Genomic DNA, 21,525 nt, shown 5'->3' with positions numbered 1-21,525 from the left:
AAAATAACAAAAATGGCCATTCATTTTTCAATGCCCTCCTGGCGCAGAACTCTTTCTTCAAAAATCATGGATAACATGGATAGATAAATTTGACCAATATTGATCAGTTGGATCAAAATTTGTTCCAAAAACATCAGTTATAAGAAGAACAAACATCTATATTCATTTTCCAAAGTCCTCTGGCGCAGAACTTCTTCTTTGAAAACTACGGTAGAAATGAAAGTATTTGACCAATGTTGATCATGTTGGCCAAAATCCGTTCCAAAATCCTCGGATTCAAAAATAACAAAAATTTCCATTTATTTTTCAAAGCCCTTCTGATGCAGAACTTCTGTATTAAAAACCATATGGAAAAATAAAATTTTCAATTTCAACTACCAAGTTTTGAAACATGATCGAATAACGTGAGAGTAAAAACAATCACATGATTTAACCTCAATTTTACAAGAATGCTCCTGGCGCAAACCTCTTTTTTTTGGAAATTGTGAGAAAAAATCAATTTATTTTGTTAATTTTTCAAATACCAAGCTCTGAATCAGTTTGAAGCTTACCAGATCTGAAAAAAAATGAGTTGATGACTTGAAAATCAAATCGAAAACTGAAAATGAAAATGTATTTATTCTGAAAACGTAATAGAAAACTGAAATAAAATAGTATAACAAATGTCCGAAAATGAAATGAGACTATCCAAAAATGAAATACCCAAGTACTTAAGTAAACGCCAAAAAAATCAGAAATTGAAAAAAAAATCAAAATTTTAGAAACCAAATCAGAAATTGAAATTGAATTGTAGAAATTGAATCAAAGTCTTAAAACGAAAAATTATGAAAATGAAGTACATACATCAGAACTGAAAATCAGGTAGATATCAAAAACTGAAAACGAAATTGAAAATTCAAAAAATGAAACCGAATACCTACTGGTAGTTTTAAAAAAAAATCAAAACTGAAGATCGAATCTCAAACCGAAAATGAAAAAAGAAAACACTCCAAACAGACAATAAGTACCGAGAAACGTGCCTTTTCCCCTTCGTACACACCTTTATTAAAAAATCGTTAAAATTTTGCAAACTACGACTTATCCCTGGTCGGGTATCTTGACCCCGAAACAGTTACTATCTCCACATGCTACAAACGAACGCAAAAAATACTACCTCCATAAAAGATGACACCACACCACACATCCATATAGGCAGACGACCAGATATTGCGGTTATTGTTCGAAAGATTATTTACGATTATACAGTACGAAGAACGATAAATCGTAAATTATGGAGTCGTATAAATAACTCCTTTTAGTTGATACGAGTATTCGCGGCTTATACAGTTGAACGCAGATAACAAAGGTGTATCCCCATACTTTTATTACATATTTATATGATATTGGCATTATTTCTAGTCAAAGGGGTGATAAATAAACGTTATTTATCATTATAAAGTGTTATTTTATGTACCGTAAAAAAAAAAGAAGAAAAAAATACACTCCGATTACTTTATTTTTACTACATGTAAGTACTCATCGTTATTATAATATTTGTTTCCCATCTTGAACCCCCTTTTCTTCTCTCCATCGTACATATAATTCAGTCGCAGTGTAAAAATAAATTAATTTCTGTGCAAAAGTTTCATCGCTCGTTTTACTATAAGAAAAGATGATCATTTTTTTTACGCTTTAAAATATCTCGAGCTGTTGGCTTTTTGTTTCAAGTTCATATAGTCCGAGAGCAGACCAGACCAGTGCGTATAATACGATCTTTACTCGTATACGAGCGTAGATAAATTAAAACGCGAAACTATAACACACAAAACTTTCAACTTCATCCCAAACGCTCGCTCGTTTCGAAAATTTTTCTACCAGATTTTTAAAGTTATAAAATATCAGGCCTTATAGTACGTATAAACTTGGCTTTAATCTATCCAAAAAAAAAAGAACACAGCGGAGAACAAGCTAGGTAGAGAGGGGCGAGTTGTTTTATTTATCTTTTTTCATGTTTGCTCGTTAATTAAAACGATGCTGTTGAGGAATTTTATAGTATAAACCTACATCGATGCGGAAGTCGCTCGATGAATTATTTCTCGGCATTTGACTGCGTATTTGTAAAAGCTTTGCCAATAAAAAATTTATTAGGGAAGAGACCCTATACTGTATACGGTATACATTGTCGAATATATATAGCTTTTTTGGACCGTGTAACATTCGCCTTCAAAACTTGTAACGCCTTCTCTATTTGGCAAAATTTTCAACGTCCGTATTCGTCCGCAAAAATATATTATTTTGATGGAAAATTGGCCTGATTGTGGTCAGAAATTTCACTCCGAGATTTGAACGAAAATATAAAGTTAGATTGAAAAGGTCATTTTTTACGAGCCCCGTTATCAAAATTTCACTTGTCAAATTTTTTCTTTTTCATGGGGAGGGGGAGGGGAGTTGATAAATTTTTGAAAAATTGAAAATTTAAAAAAGCTCTTATTGGACTAAGCATTTTTAAACTTTTTCATGAAATGTGAATTTTTTCGAGCAAATTGACCACCTGAATTTAGTTTAGTCGAATTTGGATTTCACTTGGAATAAATGGGGGGACCGCCTCCGCGTGGAGCTTCTCCACCCAGATAAAATTGGATTAAAATATGTAGAATAAAAATCAAGATTGATTGAGAATCAAATAAATTATTAAGAATGATGAACAGTTTTCAAAGTTTTGCGAGCATTATTTGAAATGTAACAAAAATTGACAAAAAATTTAGAAAAAAATCGATTAAGTAAATTGACATAAAAATCAGTAAAACTTGCATAAAAAAATTGATCAAATCTCATTAAAATAAGCAACAAGTTGAAAATACTGTTGAAAATAGAGTAATGTTATTCGACCATGTTTCAAAACTTGATCGTTAAAATTGAAAAAATTATTTCTCATTATGGTTTTCAATAAAAGAGTTCTGCGCCAGGAGGACTTTGAAAAATTAATATCAATTTTTGTTCTTTTCGAATCCGAGGTTTTTGGAACGGATTTTAGCCAACATGATCAACATTGGTCAAATGTTTTCATTTCTTCCATACCTAGTTTTCAAAGAAGGAGTTCTGCGCCAGGAGGACTTTGAAAAATGAATTTTGATTTTTGTTACGATTAGGAATGAATTTTGGGCTACATGATCGTTATTGGTCACATTTATTGATTTCTTACCATGATTATCAAAGAAAGAGTTCTGCGCCAGGAGCATTCTGGTAAAAGTGAGGTTTCATACCGTGTGATGGTTTGGATTCGAACATTATTCGGACATTTTACAATTACTCGGTTGTTGAAATTAAAATAAATTCCATTTTCCTCTCTGGTTTTTATTGGAAGAATTCTGCGCCAGGAGGGTTTTAAAAATTGATTTAAATTTCTTTTTTTCTTCGGAACAACTTTTTTCTTAAAGGAGTAGTCCTTAGGTACATTTCTGGCCCTTGTCCTCAAAAAAAAGACCCTACTTACAAAATGGCGGCCATTTTGATTGACAGGTTAGCCGTATACGCATATTTTTGTTCAAACATTGGACTTGCACGAAATTTTTTAAATCGTACAAAGATATAGATCGAAAGATCAAGCAAAAATTCATCACCTGTCAGAATTTTAAGTGCTAAAGTCCATTTTTTGATTTTTGGTGAATTTTTGAAAATAAAATTTCGGCCAAAAATGAGGAAAAAATCAAAATCTTACCAAATTGACCAAGAAAGCTGAAATTTGGGATACACCCTATTTTTGACATGCCAAATCGATTGGAAACTGTTTCAAACCGTTTTGAGTAGTTCTGGAGCATCCTGCAGATTTTTGAAACTCGAAATTCCAACAAAATATCACCAAAATTGAATTGGAAAGTCAAAATATATTCTGAAAACCAACTTCAATACGCTACGAAGTCGTCTGCTGGTGGATTTCAAGTCGCTTTGGAGCCTCCAGCGACTTCTTGAGAGCTCGCATGGTGTTTTTTGGAAAATTGAAATTTCCAAAAAGTAGCTGGAAGCTTCAAAATCATATAAAACTATTTGAAACCACCATGTAGTCGACTTCATATCGTATTGAAATTACTTTGCGAAGTAATTTCAGCTTACCAACTCTATTTGGTGAAATGTTACGGGAATCTCAAGTTCCAAAAATCTACTGGAGGCTTCAGTAATTTTCAAAAAGTCGCGAGAGGCTCCAAAATGATTTGAACCCAACTGAAGTCGTCTTCAGAGGGTGTTAAAATTGGAGTGTAGAGTAAATTTCAGCTTTTCATCTCCATTTGATGAAATTTTGTGAAAACTTAACGTTTCAAAAATCTAATGGAGGCTCCAGGAATTTTCAAAAAGTTGCTGGAGGTTCCAAAACGACTTGAAATCCTCCAGCAGACGACTTCGTAGCGTATTGAAATTAGTTTGCAGAATGAATTTTGACTTTCCAACTCCATTGTGGTGAAATTTTGTGGAAATTTTGAGTTTCAAAAATCTGCTGGATGCTCCAGAACTGCTCAAAACGGCTTGAAACGGTTTCCAGTCGATTTGGCATGTCAAAAATAGGGTATATCCCAAGTTTCAGCTTTCTTCGTCAATTTGGTTAGATTTTGATTTTTCCCTCATTTTTGGCCTAAACTTGATTTTCAAAAATTCACCAAAAATCGAAAAACGCACTTTAGCACTTAGGGAGGTTAAGGATAGGCTGAGAAAGCATACCATCAGGTTGTGGCAGAAGAACTGGGATAATTATGACGCTTTTATGAAGACTATGTTTCCTAATATCTCGGATAGGCTACAAGCACCAGACGTTGCATGCAATTATTGGTCATCCCAAATCCTGACGGGGTATGGCGAATTCAGGTATTATCTATACACCATTAATCGCACATTCAGTCACGAATGCCCGTGTGGGGGTCTAGAACAGAAAAATGAACACATTGTGTATGACTGTCCAGAATCCTTGTTCATCACTTCTAAGTACAATTTCATCAACCGTACAAATAGGAAGATTGCCATCAGCAAAGAATTCGAACCTTTGCCAAGGAGCTGATTGAATGACTAAAAAGATTCAACATGGAGTACGAAGCTCGCCTACACGCCGCATCGCAGGTAATGATGGGTGAAGATTAGCTGACTCAGTCAGTGGCTAGTGTCTCAACTAGGGTAACTGGGGAGGGGGCTGAGACCCCAGGGTGGTGAACTTCCGGGTTATGCAAGGCTTGGCTGTACTTGGTCCTCTTCCTAGTTAGGGAACTACCTAACAACAATCTACTGTTGTTGGCTTTATGTCTTTCCTTTCTTCAAATTCTTATGTAACATCCTTTACTGTCTATGTGGTTTTCACACTGGTGCTACCCTAGTGACAAAATATGAGAGCGTTTCCGCTAGCGACTTTTTAGGACCACTTCGCTATAGCGTTTCCGCTAGCAGATAGCGAAAACACTCTACAAGGTATGCTATTCACTGTAGGGGGTAATGTGTAGCTGGAACAAGTAACCAAACAAAAGAAAAAGATTCCTTTTGTGACAAAACTACATGAATGTGTAGGGTAGGCGCCTAGGTACTAGGTAGTATGTTGTAGTTGCACAGAAAAGTCATTATCTTCAACTAAAGAGTGATGGAACCGGTTTTCTTCTCTACTTTCTCTGGGATGTCTTTGGTTCTTGCTGATCTCCTCCTACCCCGCGTATCTGGTACTGTTGTAAGGGATGTTTGTCAACTTCATTTACAGGAGTACACCACTAGTCCAGGTTTAGAAATTGGTATTAAATTAAACATATATGGCAATCGATTCTCCTTCAGGGAGGTAATTTTTTTTTGATCAATTTCGAGAAATTTATCCACCCAAACATATGTATGTGTAGCCAATAATTTTTCAAATTTTTTGAGATGTGTTTGAACAGTATGTGATATGTTTATGATAGTGAAATATTTTTTTAAAAAAGAAATTGATCATTTGTGAAACATTTCCAGCAAAAAGAAAAACATGCTGCTTTTCATGGGTTTCTTAAACTGAAAGTGCTTCACACTAAAAAAAAGATATGTACTTACTTAATCGCATACCTAAGCACATATATCCACACAATCATGAAGAGGAAAAGACAAGCGATTTGGGGTACATACCAGTCAAAATTTTCAGGTGTTTTTGAGTCAAAAACAATCTTCAAATTTTAGTCCCAAAAAATTGTAATAAATGGACAACAGTTTCACTTGAATTTAAAGGCACACAAAATCCTCTCAAAAAAAGGATAGAGCTTTGAAATTCGCATTATCGGCTAATTCCTAATTCCTTGGATTTTTTAGTCAGAAAACTGTAATTTTATTTTTATCCAAAACTAAAGACTCAATAAATAAAATTTTTCAGGGAGGGAGATGGAAAAAAATGAAATTTTTCAACTCTGTTGAATGAAGCATCAAAATTAAAGTTTTTCAACCTTCTAAATTTAAATCCATTTTAGAATTAATTATTTAATTCAAGTTCCTTTCCTCGAAAAATTCAACAGCAAAACGTTAAAAGATGTTTTCGCAGCTAAACTATTCCAAATTCTAACATGCATCACAAAAACGCCAGCGAAAAAGCGAAATGCTGAAGTAAATTAATACCTGAAATAGCGTTTTCGCTTTTCGCTCTCAAAAACGCCAGCGTTTTCGCTTTTCACCCACAAAAATGCTCTGTGATAAAAACTGGCAGTAGCGTTTTCACTATCCGCTGTCATTTCCGCCATGTGAAAAGAACTCCAGATAGCGTTTTTAATGGCGAAAAGCGAAAACGCTAGCGACTTTTTAGGACAAACTAGCTATCCGCCAGCGTTTTCGCTAGCGGATCGCGTTTTTCGTTGTCAATTGGGTAAGGGTAGGTCATGCATAACTGGAATCGATGGTTACGACCCTCGTACCTTTCCGAAGGAGGAGACACGGTCCAAGTCGGGCTGTTATGGGGTGGCTTGTCTTGGTGTGCCTTGTTTGGTGTGCATTGTGCTGGATCATCGGTGTGTCTACATCCTTTCCTTCATTCCATCTCTCCAGGCAGCGGGCCCAGTCCCTTGGCTTCTGGTGTTATTCGGGGTTACTCATCGTCAAACCAGCGTGTCAGTCGACGGAGTCCATCTTCGGGTTTCACGCTGTTTGCCGTTCGCGTCCTGATGGCATGTGGATACGCAACAGAGGTCATTTGGGATTGGGACTCGTCGCTATCCAAAGCTCTTAGGCGGCCATTGTGGGGCTTAGGGAAGTCTCTCGTTGTTTTTGAAGCCTCTTGTTAGGTGAAGCCTTTCTGTCTCTCATCATTGTTAAGTCTCTCGTTGTCTGCAGTATGTTGTTGTTTTTCGGAGTCTCTTCTCCAGTACCCTAGGGAAGCATTCCCATGTACGAAGTCTCTTGTTGTATTTGTAAATATGTTTATGCGTTATGTTTATGTGTTAAGTACTTAATTATATGCTATCTGATGTTGAACTGTTCCAGGTAGAACCACACTCTGCTGCAAACCTTGCTGTCCAGAGGCAAGACACCGTTCGTCAGTAGCCACCGAGTTTGGCCCACTGCTGGGTGCCTCTACCAAGAGGCAGAAGTGAAATAAACAAAAAATAAATAAATTAAAATTCTCGGCACCTTCTCCCGGGGCTGAGGATCCCTTGTGCGAGTTGTCCCCGCATGAGTTGTGGGTTTCAGGTTTTTGGGCTTGGGACTTTCGGCCATGTAGGGTGAAGTGAGCGCGAGGTGGTCTGAGCTGCTGGTGAGGTTGGTGTTTAGAAGAAATGAGCAGTTTCGAGGTGCAGTATGATAGGAAAACCAAAAAAAAAAAAAGCACTTGAAATTTTAACAGGTGATAAATTTTTGCTTGACCTTTGATCTACTTGCTGATGTAAGGGAGTTCAATCGAACCAAGTAATCATTAATAAATTGGTTCACTCCGCTCGAAAAAATTTGTGCTTCGTGAAAAAATTAGAAAATGACTCTTGACAAGGCTTTTTTGAATTTTTAAAATTTACAAAATTCTTTAAAAATAAAAAAAAATGAGATCTAGCTCGTGAAATTCCGGTTACCGGGTGTTCAAAACATACTCTTTTGATCCAGCTAGGTTATCTCGTTCAAATCATAGAATGCCATAGATAGTTCAAAAAGTTCTTTTATTGTGAGAAGCCCCATTCCTGAAAAAACTTTTTTTTAATGGACGGAAAATCCTCACATGAAACGTTTTCACTTTCTTTTTATCGACGATTGTTTCTACTAAAGCATGGTTGAACTGAAGAATCTCTATAATAGCCAAGTTTTTTTTCTCTCTCTCTCGCAATCGAACAGGAAAGAAGAAGAAAGGTTAAAACCCGTATCGTTCGATTTGCAGTGCACTTGTGACTCCATCGAAGCGTTATTTTTAAACGGGTGAATTATCATTTTTAGTCGAAAGTGAACTCAATAGGAAAGAGTCCTCGTACGATACGTTAAGAGCGTAAAACCAGGTACAATATGGAAAAAATAATCGCGTGTTTAGCTTGGTATGTTTATCGGATGAAAAACTCTCTTCTCGTGGCAGATTAGTATGCTACGTGTAATTTCACGAGTAATAACTCTCTCAACTTGAATTACGAGCAAATTTTTCCTTCAATAACATAAGGTAGGTACTTGGCGATGAGTAATTAGAAGCGTTATATTTTACCACTTCACATGGTTAGAAACTTTTTACTCGTATACCTTTCTACAAAGCACGAGCTGTGAATTTTTCCACACAATTATTAACATCTTTTTCTCTTTGCTTTATAATGCTTTGTTTTTTATACTCTCGACTCTTCTTTATGCGAATTTTGTTATTTAAAACGTTAAAATTTTATATTTACAACATAAACTACCTACCTACTTATACGTTTTAGATAGAGGTACCTACTTTTCGGAATTTTTTTTCACGAGTTCATTTTGCATTGCTATTTATTTTCGAGTTGATTTTTTTTTGGTAATAATACAGCTGGAACTGTTGTTTTTTCGATATCAGAATTTCGCCTTATATATTTTACGTGTAATTTCGGTAGATACTGTTTTGCTATGCTACATTTTTCATTTTTTTGAAGTTTTTCAATTTCATTCTTCTTGGTCGATTTTAATGTTTAATTTTAAAATGAGATTTCTTGACTGAGTTGTTTCGTCGTGTCGACGCCCACCCCGCCTGCTAACCCTCTATCGTCGAAAAGTTAATCTTCATAACGCGCGTATTTGTTTCAAAATATACGAAAAACGTTTCACGAAACATCTGGCGGTGTGGATTCAGCTACACCCAAGTTATTTGTTGAAAAAGTTGTCGGCAAGTTTGCCTTACGAAAGTCAATGCGGTTTAATATAAGCCGATTTTACCCCGAAAAGGAAATAATGTATGAGAAAATACAATGATAAAAAGATAGCTTTCTTTTATTTTTATTTGTATTTTTTTTTGTGGTCTCGTGTAAGTGAGATGTATATTTTTACTCGATGTTATTTTTCAAGGTGGTCAAATTTTTTCCTATTTTTCGATTCTTGAAAAACAAGTGTTATAGAATTTTATCTGTTTGGTCATTTAAAAAAAAAAATGTTATTTTTTGTGATTTCTTGTCTCTTTAAAAATTTTGAAACAAATTAGGATGATGATGTGAGAATAATATTATAAAAGTGTCATCGAAAATTTACCCAGACAATATTGCAGCATAACTATATCAAATCATTAGAGAAAAAAAATGCACCATAAAAAACTTATCTCGAAACCTAACGATATTCGCATATATCTACTGTAAAGTGAGGTACATAACCCAGCAAATAATTTTCATCGTCCAAATAGCTAGACTCGAGAACCATGTCAAAGGGTGCAGAAGAGAGCAAGGGGTAGGAAAAAAAGAGCAGACAGTACGATGCTCACATGCCGACGACAACATTCAGAGAAAAGAATGCCCAACGAATAAATTGTCGCAGAAGCACACGCGGGACATTACAGAGATGAGTAGTGTTGAAGGTTCGTATCAGCCTAGAGAATCCCTTTTCACGACATATTTTTTATAAATTATGACGTCGTTAGCATAGCACTATAGTTTCAAAGCTCACCATCTCGATTTCTTTTTACGTACCTCTTCCTTCGGTACCAACTAATAAAAGTGCTCGGCACGTTTCCTGCAAATAAGCCTGTGAAATAATTTAAACGAATTTGCGCTGCTTACAAAATGCTATCTTATATGCATTTTATTTGGTTTTGGTTTATTTAACTACCTAACGTGATTATTCAAATGAAATTGAATACTGCGGGCCTTGACCAGTATCGTTTACAAATTTCCGAAAAATAAAGGTGACCTTTACACCTCATAAAGGCTTACCCAAATATGTACCTAACTTAGGTACCTACAATACCTCTACGCAGACATTTATTTAGCATATTATTCTACGTGGTCGCCTCTCATCGTTATGATAGGTAGGTAACATTATACTTACCTAAACTACAAACTACCTAGTTTCAGATGCGGATATTTTATTCATATTATACATTTTGTTTATCGTATCGGAGAAAACGTAAGCCCAAAGGGTTGTCGTGTATCATTTGAGTATATGGCAGATTTTATGATGGAAAATGATTGGAAATTTATTGCTTCGTAGGAGATCGTACGTCTCGTATTAGGTCTTATTTTATTTCTCAATCTGGTAATTTTCCACTATAGCATTCTCGAATGTAACATATCCTATTTATGGTGCAGTTTCGTTAACCAATTTTGATCTTTTCGTTCTATGTACGTAAACTATCGAAGAGGAAATTTTGCTTGTTTTTTTTTTGTCTTTTTACTGTGTTACATAAAGGAAATCCGATCCGCATCTGAAAGAAGTTTCATATTTTGATAAGTTTTATTCGAAGTATAAAATGGTGTGGTTGGTCGAGATTTTGTGGGTGAATTTTTGTATTCGAGTTCTGACATTTTAAATGAAGTACAATACAAAAAAATGAGTGTAAAGTCTTCTCTCCAAGGAAAGTAGGTAGGTACCTAAGTACATTAAAACATGGATATGTTTTTTGTTCAAGTTAATTCAATGTTTAGAATTCCAAATTTGAAAAAACTACCAAAAACTGTCGCGCATGATTACTTTTTATAAGGTGAGCTGATTTTCGCTGAGGTTTTCAAAGTCTTGCTGTTTGACTTGAATTCTAGACTTGAAAATATCAATAGTTATCAAACAAGAAAAAAACCTCCTTGTTGAATTAACGGTTCTGTTCTGTCCATCCCAAATATTTTCAAACTATTTTAAAATTCATTTCTATACTCTCTAAATTTGAAACAGTCAATTTCACTGCTTAGCAGTCACGACATTTTGCCTTTTTAAAGCAGTAGTTTTTTTCACTGTTTTGCAGTAAAAAAAACTACTGCTTTAAAAAGGCAAAATGTCGTGACTGCTAAGCAGTGAAATTTGACTGCTTTAAATTTAGAGAGTATGCTTACTTGCTCTACCTGCAAATGAAACTTAGGTATTCGAGTATTCAGAAAGTTCGAATTATCATTTCCGCCTTTCGAAATTACTTTTATGGCGAATTTGCCCTAATTTTTTAACAATTTTGAAACGAACTTATTTGTAAAGACGGAGAGTATGTATACCCAAGGTTTTTTAAAAAAAATCATTTTTAATGAACTGAAATCAAATAACTCGCTGAGTTAGCTTCCCATCATCTAATTTGTTTTTTCGCAGGTGAATAAATTCCAAAAAAAAAAAGAGGACAATCCTCAACAAATGTTACCTTGTTACAAATCATTGAAAAAGAACAGTATAATGATATTATGATATTTATTTCAATAAAAGGCCAAAATCTTGAAGAAAACAAAACAAATTAATATAATTGGTATAAACATAAAATAAACCACCTGAAGAAATATATAGATATAAAGTACCTACTCAATTAGTTGAAATTTATTCTCTTATAAAAAATTAAATATGCAAGTAATTCTCCAACCAATACCTACTTATGTGAATAAAAAAGATCAATATAAGTGATAGGTAAACGGATTATTTTTTCAATCATCATTTCCAAAAATATTCCCAAAACTATTTACCAACCTAGAAGCTCTAAGAACTAGGTATGTGATCTAATAAAAATAAAACTTGAAAAAAAAAACGTAAAAAATAAATTATACTTATTTGATTAGGATAGATGATAAAAAGGTTTACCTAGGTACGTTCAATTAATCATCATTTTTGGCACCCATTATATCGGTAGGTAGGTATATACAAAGAAGGTAGGAATAGGTATCTCAATCAGTAGAAGAATTGTTGATCCGACGTAGATATTCAGAAACATACTTACCACTAAGTCACACTTCTGACGCTCAATTTTATTTTTTCTATTTTTTGATAAATTTTTAAAAATTCAATTCCATTTTTGAGGTAGAAAGCTAACATTTGGTTTGGATCTGGCCTATTTTTCGACCTACCGGTTTGATTTTGGTAATTTACAGAGCCATTTTGGAGCCTTCGATGAATTTTTGGATTTTACCCGTGAGGGAAAATTGACATGAGAAAGGATTGAAATAAAATTTAATACCTGTAAACTCGGATATACCTCGTCATTGTGGCCTTTCTGAACAGTTTGGGATCTCAATGAAACAAAAAGTGAAAATTCGATTCAAAATGTATTTAGGGCTTTCAAAATTGATTAGTTGCTTAGTAGTTATTTTGGAACCTCCAGCGGATTTTTAAATGTTTTAGATCTGTAAATAAAAATTTAGTAGGGATCTCAATATGAGAGATGAAATTTTCGAAAAATTAAAATCGATCAGATGAAGGATCACAAAGTCGATTTCATTTTGTTTTTTTTTTTTCATTGTAATTCTTACAAAATTGTAAAATCCAAGAACCTGGTTCCCTGAAACTTCCAAAAATTGTATTGGAAGAACCTAACAAATAGGTATAGGTAGGGTAACCCAATTTTCAGTTTTCTACCTCAATTTCACCCTTTTGTAGGATATCTCCCTAGGTACCTTTTTTGTTTATAAAAATTATCTATAATACAAATTAAGTAACTTTCAATTTCAAATAATAGATTCAGTTAGATCTGAGCTCTGACAAGAAGCATAAGTAAAATATGAAAAATAAAATACACCCAAGAAAACTGGTTAGTTGAAGAATATCAGAATATTTGATTTCTTGTATACATACGCATTTCTATCCTTAGCATCAAAGACAAATGTACCATCACGAATCGACTCACGTTCCTCCTCATCTGGCAGAGGAGCAGCGCACATATAATGTACACCAGATACCAACGACGACACTACATTGGTTTGTGTATTAAAAGTCCATTTCTCAACGCTGTTCTCAAATTCATCCAAAGGTAATATTGTCTTGCCAGCATCAAAATCTCGCCACATTGGATTACGCTGAAGTTTTTCTTCCAGAATTGTCTTAATAGTACAATTCTGCAAGTTGACAATATGCTGCAATCGCGCAATTTTCCCCGTTGGAATTTTCAAAACTTGCAGTTCGTGTTTAGTTTGTTGAAGTTTATGAGGGTCTACATCGACCAAACTGTACCGAATACCCAATTCTTTGTCTCCTTTGCGGTTATCAATTTCTAAATCTATGACCACATGCGTTTTATTACGATGTGAGTAACGAATATGCTCGTATACACGATATTTGCCATATTCTTGTATTTCGTAGTTTTGTAGAAGAAAATCTTGCCAAGTTTCCTCTGTGAGGCCTAAACTACCAACAATGCTCCACGAATTTTTGGTGGGATAATACGACAAATAATAACCCTTTGTCTTAGTGTCGTAAGTTTGTAGCTTAATGTAATTGTCGTGATTTGTGGAAAATATCAAACCATAGGCGTATTTAAAATCCGGAATTCGAGTATTGGATTCGGCGCTGTAAGGTATACGGGATTGAACCCAATACTGGGAATACATGTTGTTATTGAAATCTGTAGCCTCAAAGAATCCAAGACCTGCTGTCACACCTCGCACAAAAAATCTGCACTTTGGTGTATTGATGCGCAAAATTCGAGCTAGTGGCATGATTTTACCACCCAATGATGCTTTCGGATCACTATCAGAGTAAAAATCGGTGCTGAGGGTTAGTATACCAGGAGGACCACGATTAATATTGGGATGAAGTAGAAGTGATGATACTCTCTTCCAGTGCACTGGTGGTGTAGGCTTATTAGCCAAGTTTTTGTCAAATAAATAAGCATACATAGTATCACTCGAGCACATCTGTTTCAAGTCTCCAAAACTAAGAAACGTTCGGTGAGATATATATGTTCCATCACGATGAAGTCCTGAACCAAAACCAACCTCACTATAAGGTAATATTAGGTCTTTCATGATTTTTCCATACACTTTGCCGTCGTCGATTATGTTTTTCTTATACGTTGTTTCATCACACCTCAAATCGTAGATCTGAGCTATGAGCCATGGTCCAAATATTCTTCTTACTTTTACACTATCAAGATCATATAATAAACTTTTAAATGGTGTTGGAATAATTTTTAATATGTTTGTTGTAATTTTTTTAGATGGTATTTCACGTAATTTATAAGGAACCATCATATAATGAGCCAATAAGCTAGGAAATGTGATTGAAAATTGTAACAAATTGTACCATGCGTTTTTCCACTTAATTAGACCTACTTTCATATTGGTTGGTTTTCTCGTTAAATGGTATAGTTTCTTTGACAAATTCAATCACCAGATTGATGAAGACCTCTGCACGATTCATATACTTTTTAATTTTCTTTTCAAAATCAGGACGTTTTTTTGCCACATCAGCAACAACTGACCAATTTCCATATTTGAGTGATTTAGCCAACTCTTTGATGACTACACGTAAGTCATTCGCTGCTAGGCATAAACATCTACCGAAATCATCATCACTTTTTCTCCAATTATATGCAATTTGTGTTTCATCAGTAGTCTTGTAAGTATCATTTTCAAATTCATAAGATCCAGCCTTCATAATTTTTTTCAGCGGAGTTCCGCAATCCCAATCTTGTTTTATAACAGCTTCTCGTGCTTTACTAACCGACCAATACTTATTCGGCTCTCTTTCAAATTTTTCATCCAGTTTTCTGTCAAACAGGAATGCATTGCTTGATGAAGTAGTTGTACTCAAGTGTGTCCCTTGACTGGAATCCGGCGCATTTGCTGATTGAAAAACGATCAAGAATAAAAGTGATAAAGATTTCCTCGAATTTTCCCACATTTTTCCTGGATTCGGATAATATGAAGGCCACCGAGTTGAATTCCGTGCAGATACCTATTTGCTGACTGAAAAAAAAATAGTAAGTATTAAGAGCTGTGGAAATTTCCTTGAATTCTACTACATTTTCTACTTTGGTTACAGTAATGACTATAAATTTTATTGTTACATAAAAAATTACATCTGGGCAGGGCTTTTTTTGTGAGGAAAAGTTCAAAAATATCGAAAAATTGGCTCAAAAACTAAAAAAAATGATAAATAAAATAAATTTTGATAATTTTATGCCTTTTTAAAGTGACCATAACCTTTCGCGTTTTTTTTTCACGGCAGAAGTTAATTTCATGTATTATAACGGAGGCATTTATAATGGTAAAAAAATTTCAAAGTGCTATTTTTGCGGAAAATTAAAATTAATTTCACTTTGCCGTACTTTTTACCATATAGAGCGTTAGTGTGCGTTTTAGACTAACGAGGTTTTTATACCAAGCCATCGATATGTTTTTTAGGAGTCAAAAATGCTATTCCCACTTTTTGTGCCGAATCATGGTCTTCGCTAAAACAGGTAAACAAAGATGAAAAAAACTCCATTTTGAGGGGAAAATATGGGGGGAGGGGGTGAACATTTTTGTGGGGATACCTCTTATATGGATGTTTACAACATACTAAAAAATTGAAAAAATCGGTTCACATGAGTTTTTCAAAAACGGAGGGTCTGGGGGTCTGAAACTTTCCTGGCGGAAGGTGCTCAAGGGTACCCACCTTCCAGGCAAATATCAACCCTGAAGCTCTCGGGGACAAATTCACCATACGTATATCCACCTATAGCCCTTTACAAAATTATAAGAATTGAAGGAAACGACGTTTCCTGTTTTTAAACTTCTAATTCATTTTTTCTCATTTAATGACTTAGTATCGCAATAAAATACAGTTGATCATTTTGGTGTCAATTCCTATCATTTTTGTATTCCGCTTTAAACTAATCCAACATCGCATTTCCAATGTGATTAGTAAAGTACTCGTAATATCATTTCCTGCCACGTTATCATAATAAACACTACTCTGTATACAGATCCCAGATAAACTTAGTATTTTTACTGCCAAGCTTGAATTTCAAAGATAAAACATTTTTTTCAACTTTTCATTTTTACATAAATACGGAAAGTTTTTGGCAGAATATACATTTTTTCCAGAAATCTTCAAGTTCCTCCAAAAGTAGGTAGGTACTCGTAATAAAAATCATTGACAGTAGTGAATTTTGTGACACCAAAAAAAAGTTCAAAAAGCAAAATCATCGTGCTGAGAGTGAAAATGGAATGATTGGATTCATTAATTCAGAATAAAATGGTCAAAAAAATTGTCGAACGAAAAGTCCAAGGGGAGTCTCAATAACGTACACAAAATGTTTTCGAAACACGCTTTTTTGATCTTTTAGCGATGTACTCGTGTGTTAAGTACACAACTTGAAAATTGCTGAAAATTGACATTAAAATTGCTAATGAGGGTGGTTCAATAAGTAAATGGAAAAAGTAGCCTGGAGGGAGGACAAATTAGGCTTTTGAGTTCGGGAGGGATTCATTCGTTTGGTACAAGTGTTGGCTATATGTATGATAAGTCGTTTCAAAATTATGGCTCGACATCAGTTGCATTTCAGTGAGCCCAAACCTATACTACCATGAAGATCCCAGATAATTCTTCAAACGATAATTTAAATTAAGAAAATTAAAATGTTGTACTTACTTGCAACGTACCTATCAAAAATCAGATGATCACCTCAAAAATTAAATATCATGTACTAACTTCAACAGTCAACACTCTATTAAATTTGAAACGAATAAAATGTATAAGCGGATTAAGGCATCCTATCATTGTCGATAAACCACATATCAAATCAGAAATTAGATTTAGGTACACAATAAGTACAGAGTGGGGACAGTTAGGTTATGACCAACACTAGATAACAAAAAAAAAAAAAAAAAAATTAGAGATTCACTGGTGAAATTATTTGCATTGTATTGAGCACAGATGAGGAGGGAAATGGCATCAGGCGTCATACAAACTGGATCAAAAAAAAGTATCAAAATTTTTTTACTCGTAAAAAACTACTAAAAAGGAAATCAATCATTTTTTCAACAAAATTTATACTTAATTAGGTCAATTTAATGGAAGGGGACACTGAGGTGCCTTGACTAAAAAAAAACCTATACTTGAACTCTGCACACTAAAAAAACGTAACAAACGAGACGTCACCTGTCATTTTCAATTTTTGATTTTTTGATCATGTTTTAGAGCTCTGAGTTTGATGAGGGAACATCAGAGGGGTTTAGATTGAAAAAATTTAGTCAACATTCAAACTCAGCGGTTCAAAATAAGTATGTTAATCAATACGCTCGCTGGATCGTTCCACCTCAATTCGAGCAACGTAGTGCTTCGATTTCGCTCAATTTTTTCACAATGTCTACCCACCCAATAAGTAAGAAATCCGCAATCAGATTGGTGCCGGCCGCCTCAGAGTGTCGGTGGGAGGGGGGGAGGCTTCAATTATTTTCACATCGTCTCGAGTTACTCAACTTCTGCAGCGCACTACTCCAAAGCTATGATGTTTTGATCAATACTGATTTCACAGTTCGAAAAGGCATTACATTTTGAACGTTTTAAGCATTTTGAAATTTTCAAAAGTTGAAAGTTGAACTTTGAAACTAAAAGTTCAAATCTCATTATGGCGCTGTAAGTGGGAACTACCATTTAAAATTCTGAAAAAATTTCCATACATGTACCTTTTGATGCTTTTTCAAAATCATTTTTTTTCTCAACTGGAGGCTACAAACAAAGAGACTGAGAAAGGATTATTTAAAAATGGGGTTATTTAGGATTGCTTACAAGAATTCTGACCCGAAATGAATAATTTTCAAAATTTTTTACAGGGCGCCAATTTTCTATTAATTCTATTTTTGGTTTTTGAGGGAAGGGGGGGGGGTTAGCAAGTGGTTGAGATTTTTTTGAGAAAGGGCCCATTTAGAAGAATTTAGACACAGACACTGGGAATTTTCAATGAGTTTTTAAAATATTCTTCCAACTTATAAGAGGCTTCAAACAAAGGAGCCAAAATAATTCAGTGGACCGGCCAGTGGAAGGTTTTTTCAGAATGGGATCATCTAGAAGAACTTTTAAACGTGAACAAAAAATTTCTGAATAAATTTGATCAAAAAAAAAGTATTTCATTTTTTGGTGACATAGGATGACGGGGGGGGGGGGGGGTGATGGACTAAATTATTTTTTTTTTGATTAAAATTTCAAGTTGAAATATTCTAAAAAATATTTTTTTGAGGTTCAAGTGAAAAATATCCACTGATTATTGCCCATTATTCCAAAAATGGTCCTCAAAAATGTATTATAATCCCTCTCCTCTAGTTTCCAAATTAAAATAGGCACCTTAAGTCCCCTCACAACTTCCTTCAAAGGCAGCGAACTGCACTCAACGCACACATCTGTAGTCGTATTTCCCTCTTGGCAAAAGTTCCACGATGGTCGTGATAACTTTAATTTCTTCGTTCGCTATGGAAAATTCGTACACAAAAATAAACTCGCAATGCCAAGACGACTCACAGTGTACACATCTCGCATACTAAGTTCGTCATTTACGAGTACTCCTGTCTCCTATACCTTTGGCTTTATTTGGCGCAGCATCTGACAAAGAATACAGAAAAGATGATCAAACGTTGAAAAATGTCTCATCGTCGTCTTTCAAAATATACGTATACGAGTACAGTACATTGGTATAACGCTCAAGTCGCGTAGTATTCGCAATCTCTAAGGGAGTATCGAGTTGTACAGCTTGCAGCGTATACGTAGCAGAAAGCACGACTTTAGAAGAAAACTTGCCTTCTGCGAACTTAAAAGTTACACGAATCGTAGATGGGTAGAAGTGTAGAGTGCGGGGTAAAAGTACGCAACGCGTAATAGCTTACGTAAAAATTAACCAACTCGCTTAAACGTTTCAAAACTACTGTACAATGTATTGTATAATTTCATGTAATGAAATTTTTTATCGCGAGATAGTACACGCACAGATGCAAAATAATTTAAATCTCTTACCTCGAGCGCATTCTCTGATTTCAATTTACCGCCTCCTCCTCCTGTCGTGTGTGAGCTTTGCAGAGTATTCATGTTCGGCGAAGTCTTTTTTTGTTGTTGTTGTCTTCGACTTCTTCGAGTTTAATTAGGTACTTCGAATAATGAGTACAATATCGCTACATCTCGCTGAAGCCATTTTATGTAGATACTCGTATAAAGCTAAAAGATAAATGTACGTTAGATTGTGTGCAATGTGTACGTAGATAGGTGATCGCACGTGTCACTTGAAACGTCTTATTTTGCGAGCTTATATACTCGACTTAGGTACTCGTATATGTTCTCCGGGGGTGTAAAATGTTAGTATATCTACGGAGAAGAAAGAGATGTCATTTTGAGTTATTAGCCCCCTGGTGTACGCCCTGTAGTATTCGCGTATATAAACCGCGTAATACGATAATTTCTCATAATTACATCGTTTGTTAATAATTCAATGCTGCAGCGTGCTACGTAATGAAGTTTTTACCTAATTTATCAACTCGCTATATCGTGCTCGATTGTCGAATTACGTCGAAATTAATTTATTTTCGTATTTTTTCACTGCGACGAAATAAGGTAAGTTTTTTTTTCAACCTTCCTTACTTCAAAATACTTATAGTTTGGCACATGACAATAGGAATAATTTCACGCACCCTCCCCTCAATTGACCCTCTGGGACAAATTTTTGCTTAAAAGAGACATCCTGAGGAACATTTTTAAAGAAAACCTTCCAAAAAAAAAAAGAAGGAAAGTTAGGTGCTATTATTCCTAAAGTCATTTATGTACTTTGTCATTTTATTTGAAAAATTCTGGCGCCAAGTTTTTACATCGTATTTGTGTGAAAAGATCACTCCAATGAGGAAAAAAAGTGAAACTATTCCAAAAAATAAAAAATAAAATGGTAGATACGGTTAGAATTCATAATTCAATAGACGTAGGTAATAGAATCTTCGATGTAGCACGTATAAAGTGATCTCAGAAGTGAAAATAACCGGCATTAAGATAGGCAATTTTATTAACGTCTTCAGTACTCGATGACCGGTCATCTCATTCGTTCGCGTTTGAATTGCTTCTGGTGTTGGTATTTATTTTCTATATATGACCTACGTAGAGACATAGACAACCTTCATTTTATTATAGGACTGTATTGAGTTGTCTTATTATGTTAAATGATCGTTTATAGCTTCTTACTTATGGTATCATATTTTTTCCTGCTTCGTTATGGTAGATTTTTTGTTCCTATTTTATCATTGATAATTTTTCGAACTTTTGATATATTTTTGGAGGGAATTGTATTCTTGAGAATCTGCAGAATTTAACCGAAATATGGAAGAAATACGTACTGAAAATTTTTAATTTCAAATTTACAGAAATAATTTGTTGAATTTTTTTGTGGAGAGGAATCTCAGTCACCAGAAAAATTTTTGGTTGGGGTAGAAATTCTAGAGAGCTTCCAAGAATAAATTGAATTATGCAAAATTTCAAATCCTTAATTTAATTTTTCAAACTAAACATTTTTGGTAATTCTAATTTTATTTTATTGTTCATGAAAAAAAGATCAAAATTCAATCAAATTACTTTACGAGCGCTATAGATGTTTTGATTTCCCAGTTTTTGAAAATCTTCTCGAAAAAGCATCATTGATTTTTCAATTTTTCACAATTTTTCAAAAATTATTTCTGTTTGTTTTAGGTACCTAATTTAAATTAAAAATCGAGGTTTTAAGAATGACATCAATGAGCTGAAATTTTGATTGCGAACTTGCTGATTTTCTAGCATACAAATCGATTGATGGTAGTTTTGAATCATTCCAAAGCCACCAAGTGATATTTTCATTTTTTATTTTTCAAAGTCATACAAATGGTTAGGTAGGTATACCTAATTCAAAATTTTTCAAAAGTTTGAAGTGTCTAAAAATTGACTGATGGCTTTAAAATTAGTCGGGGAGCCCGCATAAGGATCTATTGCACCCCCCCCCCGTCTGATCCCCCGGAACAACTTTTTTCTTAAAGGGAGAGTCCTAAGGAACATTTCTAGCCCTTGTACTCAAAAAAAAGTGGTCCTTCTCACAAAATGGCGGCCATTTTGATTGACAGGTCAGCCGAAATCGCAGATTTTGCGTTCCAACATGGGACTTGCCAGAAATTTTTTAAACTTTGCAAAGGTAGATCGAAAGATCAGGCAAAAATTTATCACCTGTCAAAATTTCAAGTGCCAAAGTGCCTTTTTCGATTTTTGGTGAATTTTTAAAAATCAAATTTG

General features: G+C 34.5%; 2 protein-coding genes across 2 annotated transcripts in view; both read right to left on the bottom strand.

Moving 5' to 3' along the window:
* Positions 1-21,525, bottom strand: part of LOC135847388 (inactive dipeptidyl peptidase 10-like) — a 601,135-nt gene that overhangs the window by 515,489 nt on the left and 64,121 nt on the right. Inside the window, exon 2 of the mRNA XM_065366908.1 lies at positions 19,249-19,446. Within this exon, the coding sequence (XP_065222980.1) occupies positions 19,249-19,320 (72 nt within the window). The 5' untranslated portion in view covers positions 19,321-19,446. The remainder of the gene's footprint in view (positions 1-19,248; positions 19,447-21,525) is intronic.
* Positions 11,755-17,011, bottom strand: LOC135847241 (uncharacterized). The gene is made up of 2 exons (XM_065366693.1): positions 16,894-17,011; positions 11,755-15,224 (listed from the first exon to the last, which is right to left on the bottom strand). The coding sequence occupies exon 2, from the start codon at positions 14,592-14,594 to the stop codon at positions 13,071-13,073; it is 1,524 nt and encodes a 507-aa protein (XP_065222765.1). The 5' UTR covers positions 14,595-15,224; positions 16,894-17,011; the 3' UTR covers positions 11,755-13,070.

The sequence above is a fragment of the Planococcus citri genome, chromosome 1 (assembly GCF_950023065.1).
Source record: "Planococcus citri chromosome 1, ihPlaCitr1.1, whole genome shotgun sequence".
Classification (NCBI taxonomy): Eukaryota; Metazoa; Arthropoda; class Insecta; order Hemiptera; family Pseudococcidae; genus Planococcus; species Planococcus citri.
The sequence above is the reverse complement of the archived record's forward strand: the minus strand, read 5'-3'. Positions and strand labels throughout refer to the sequence as shown.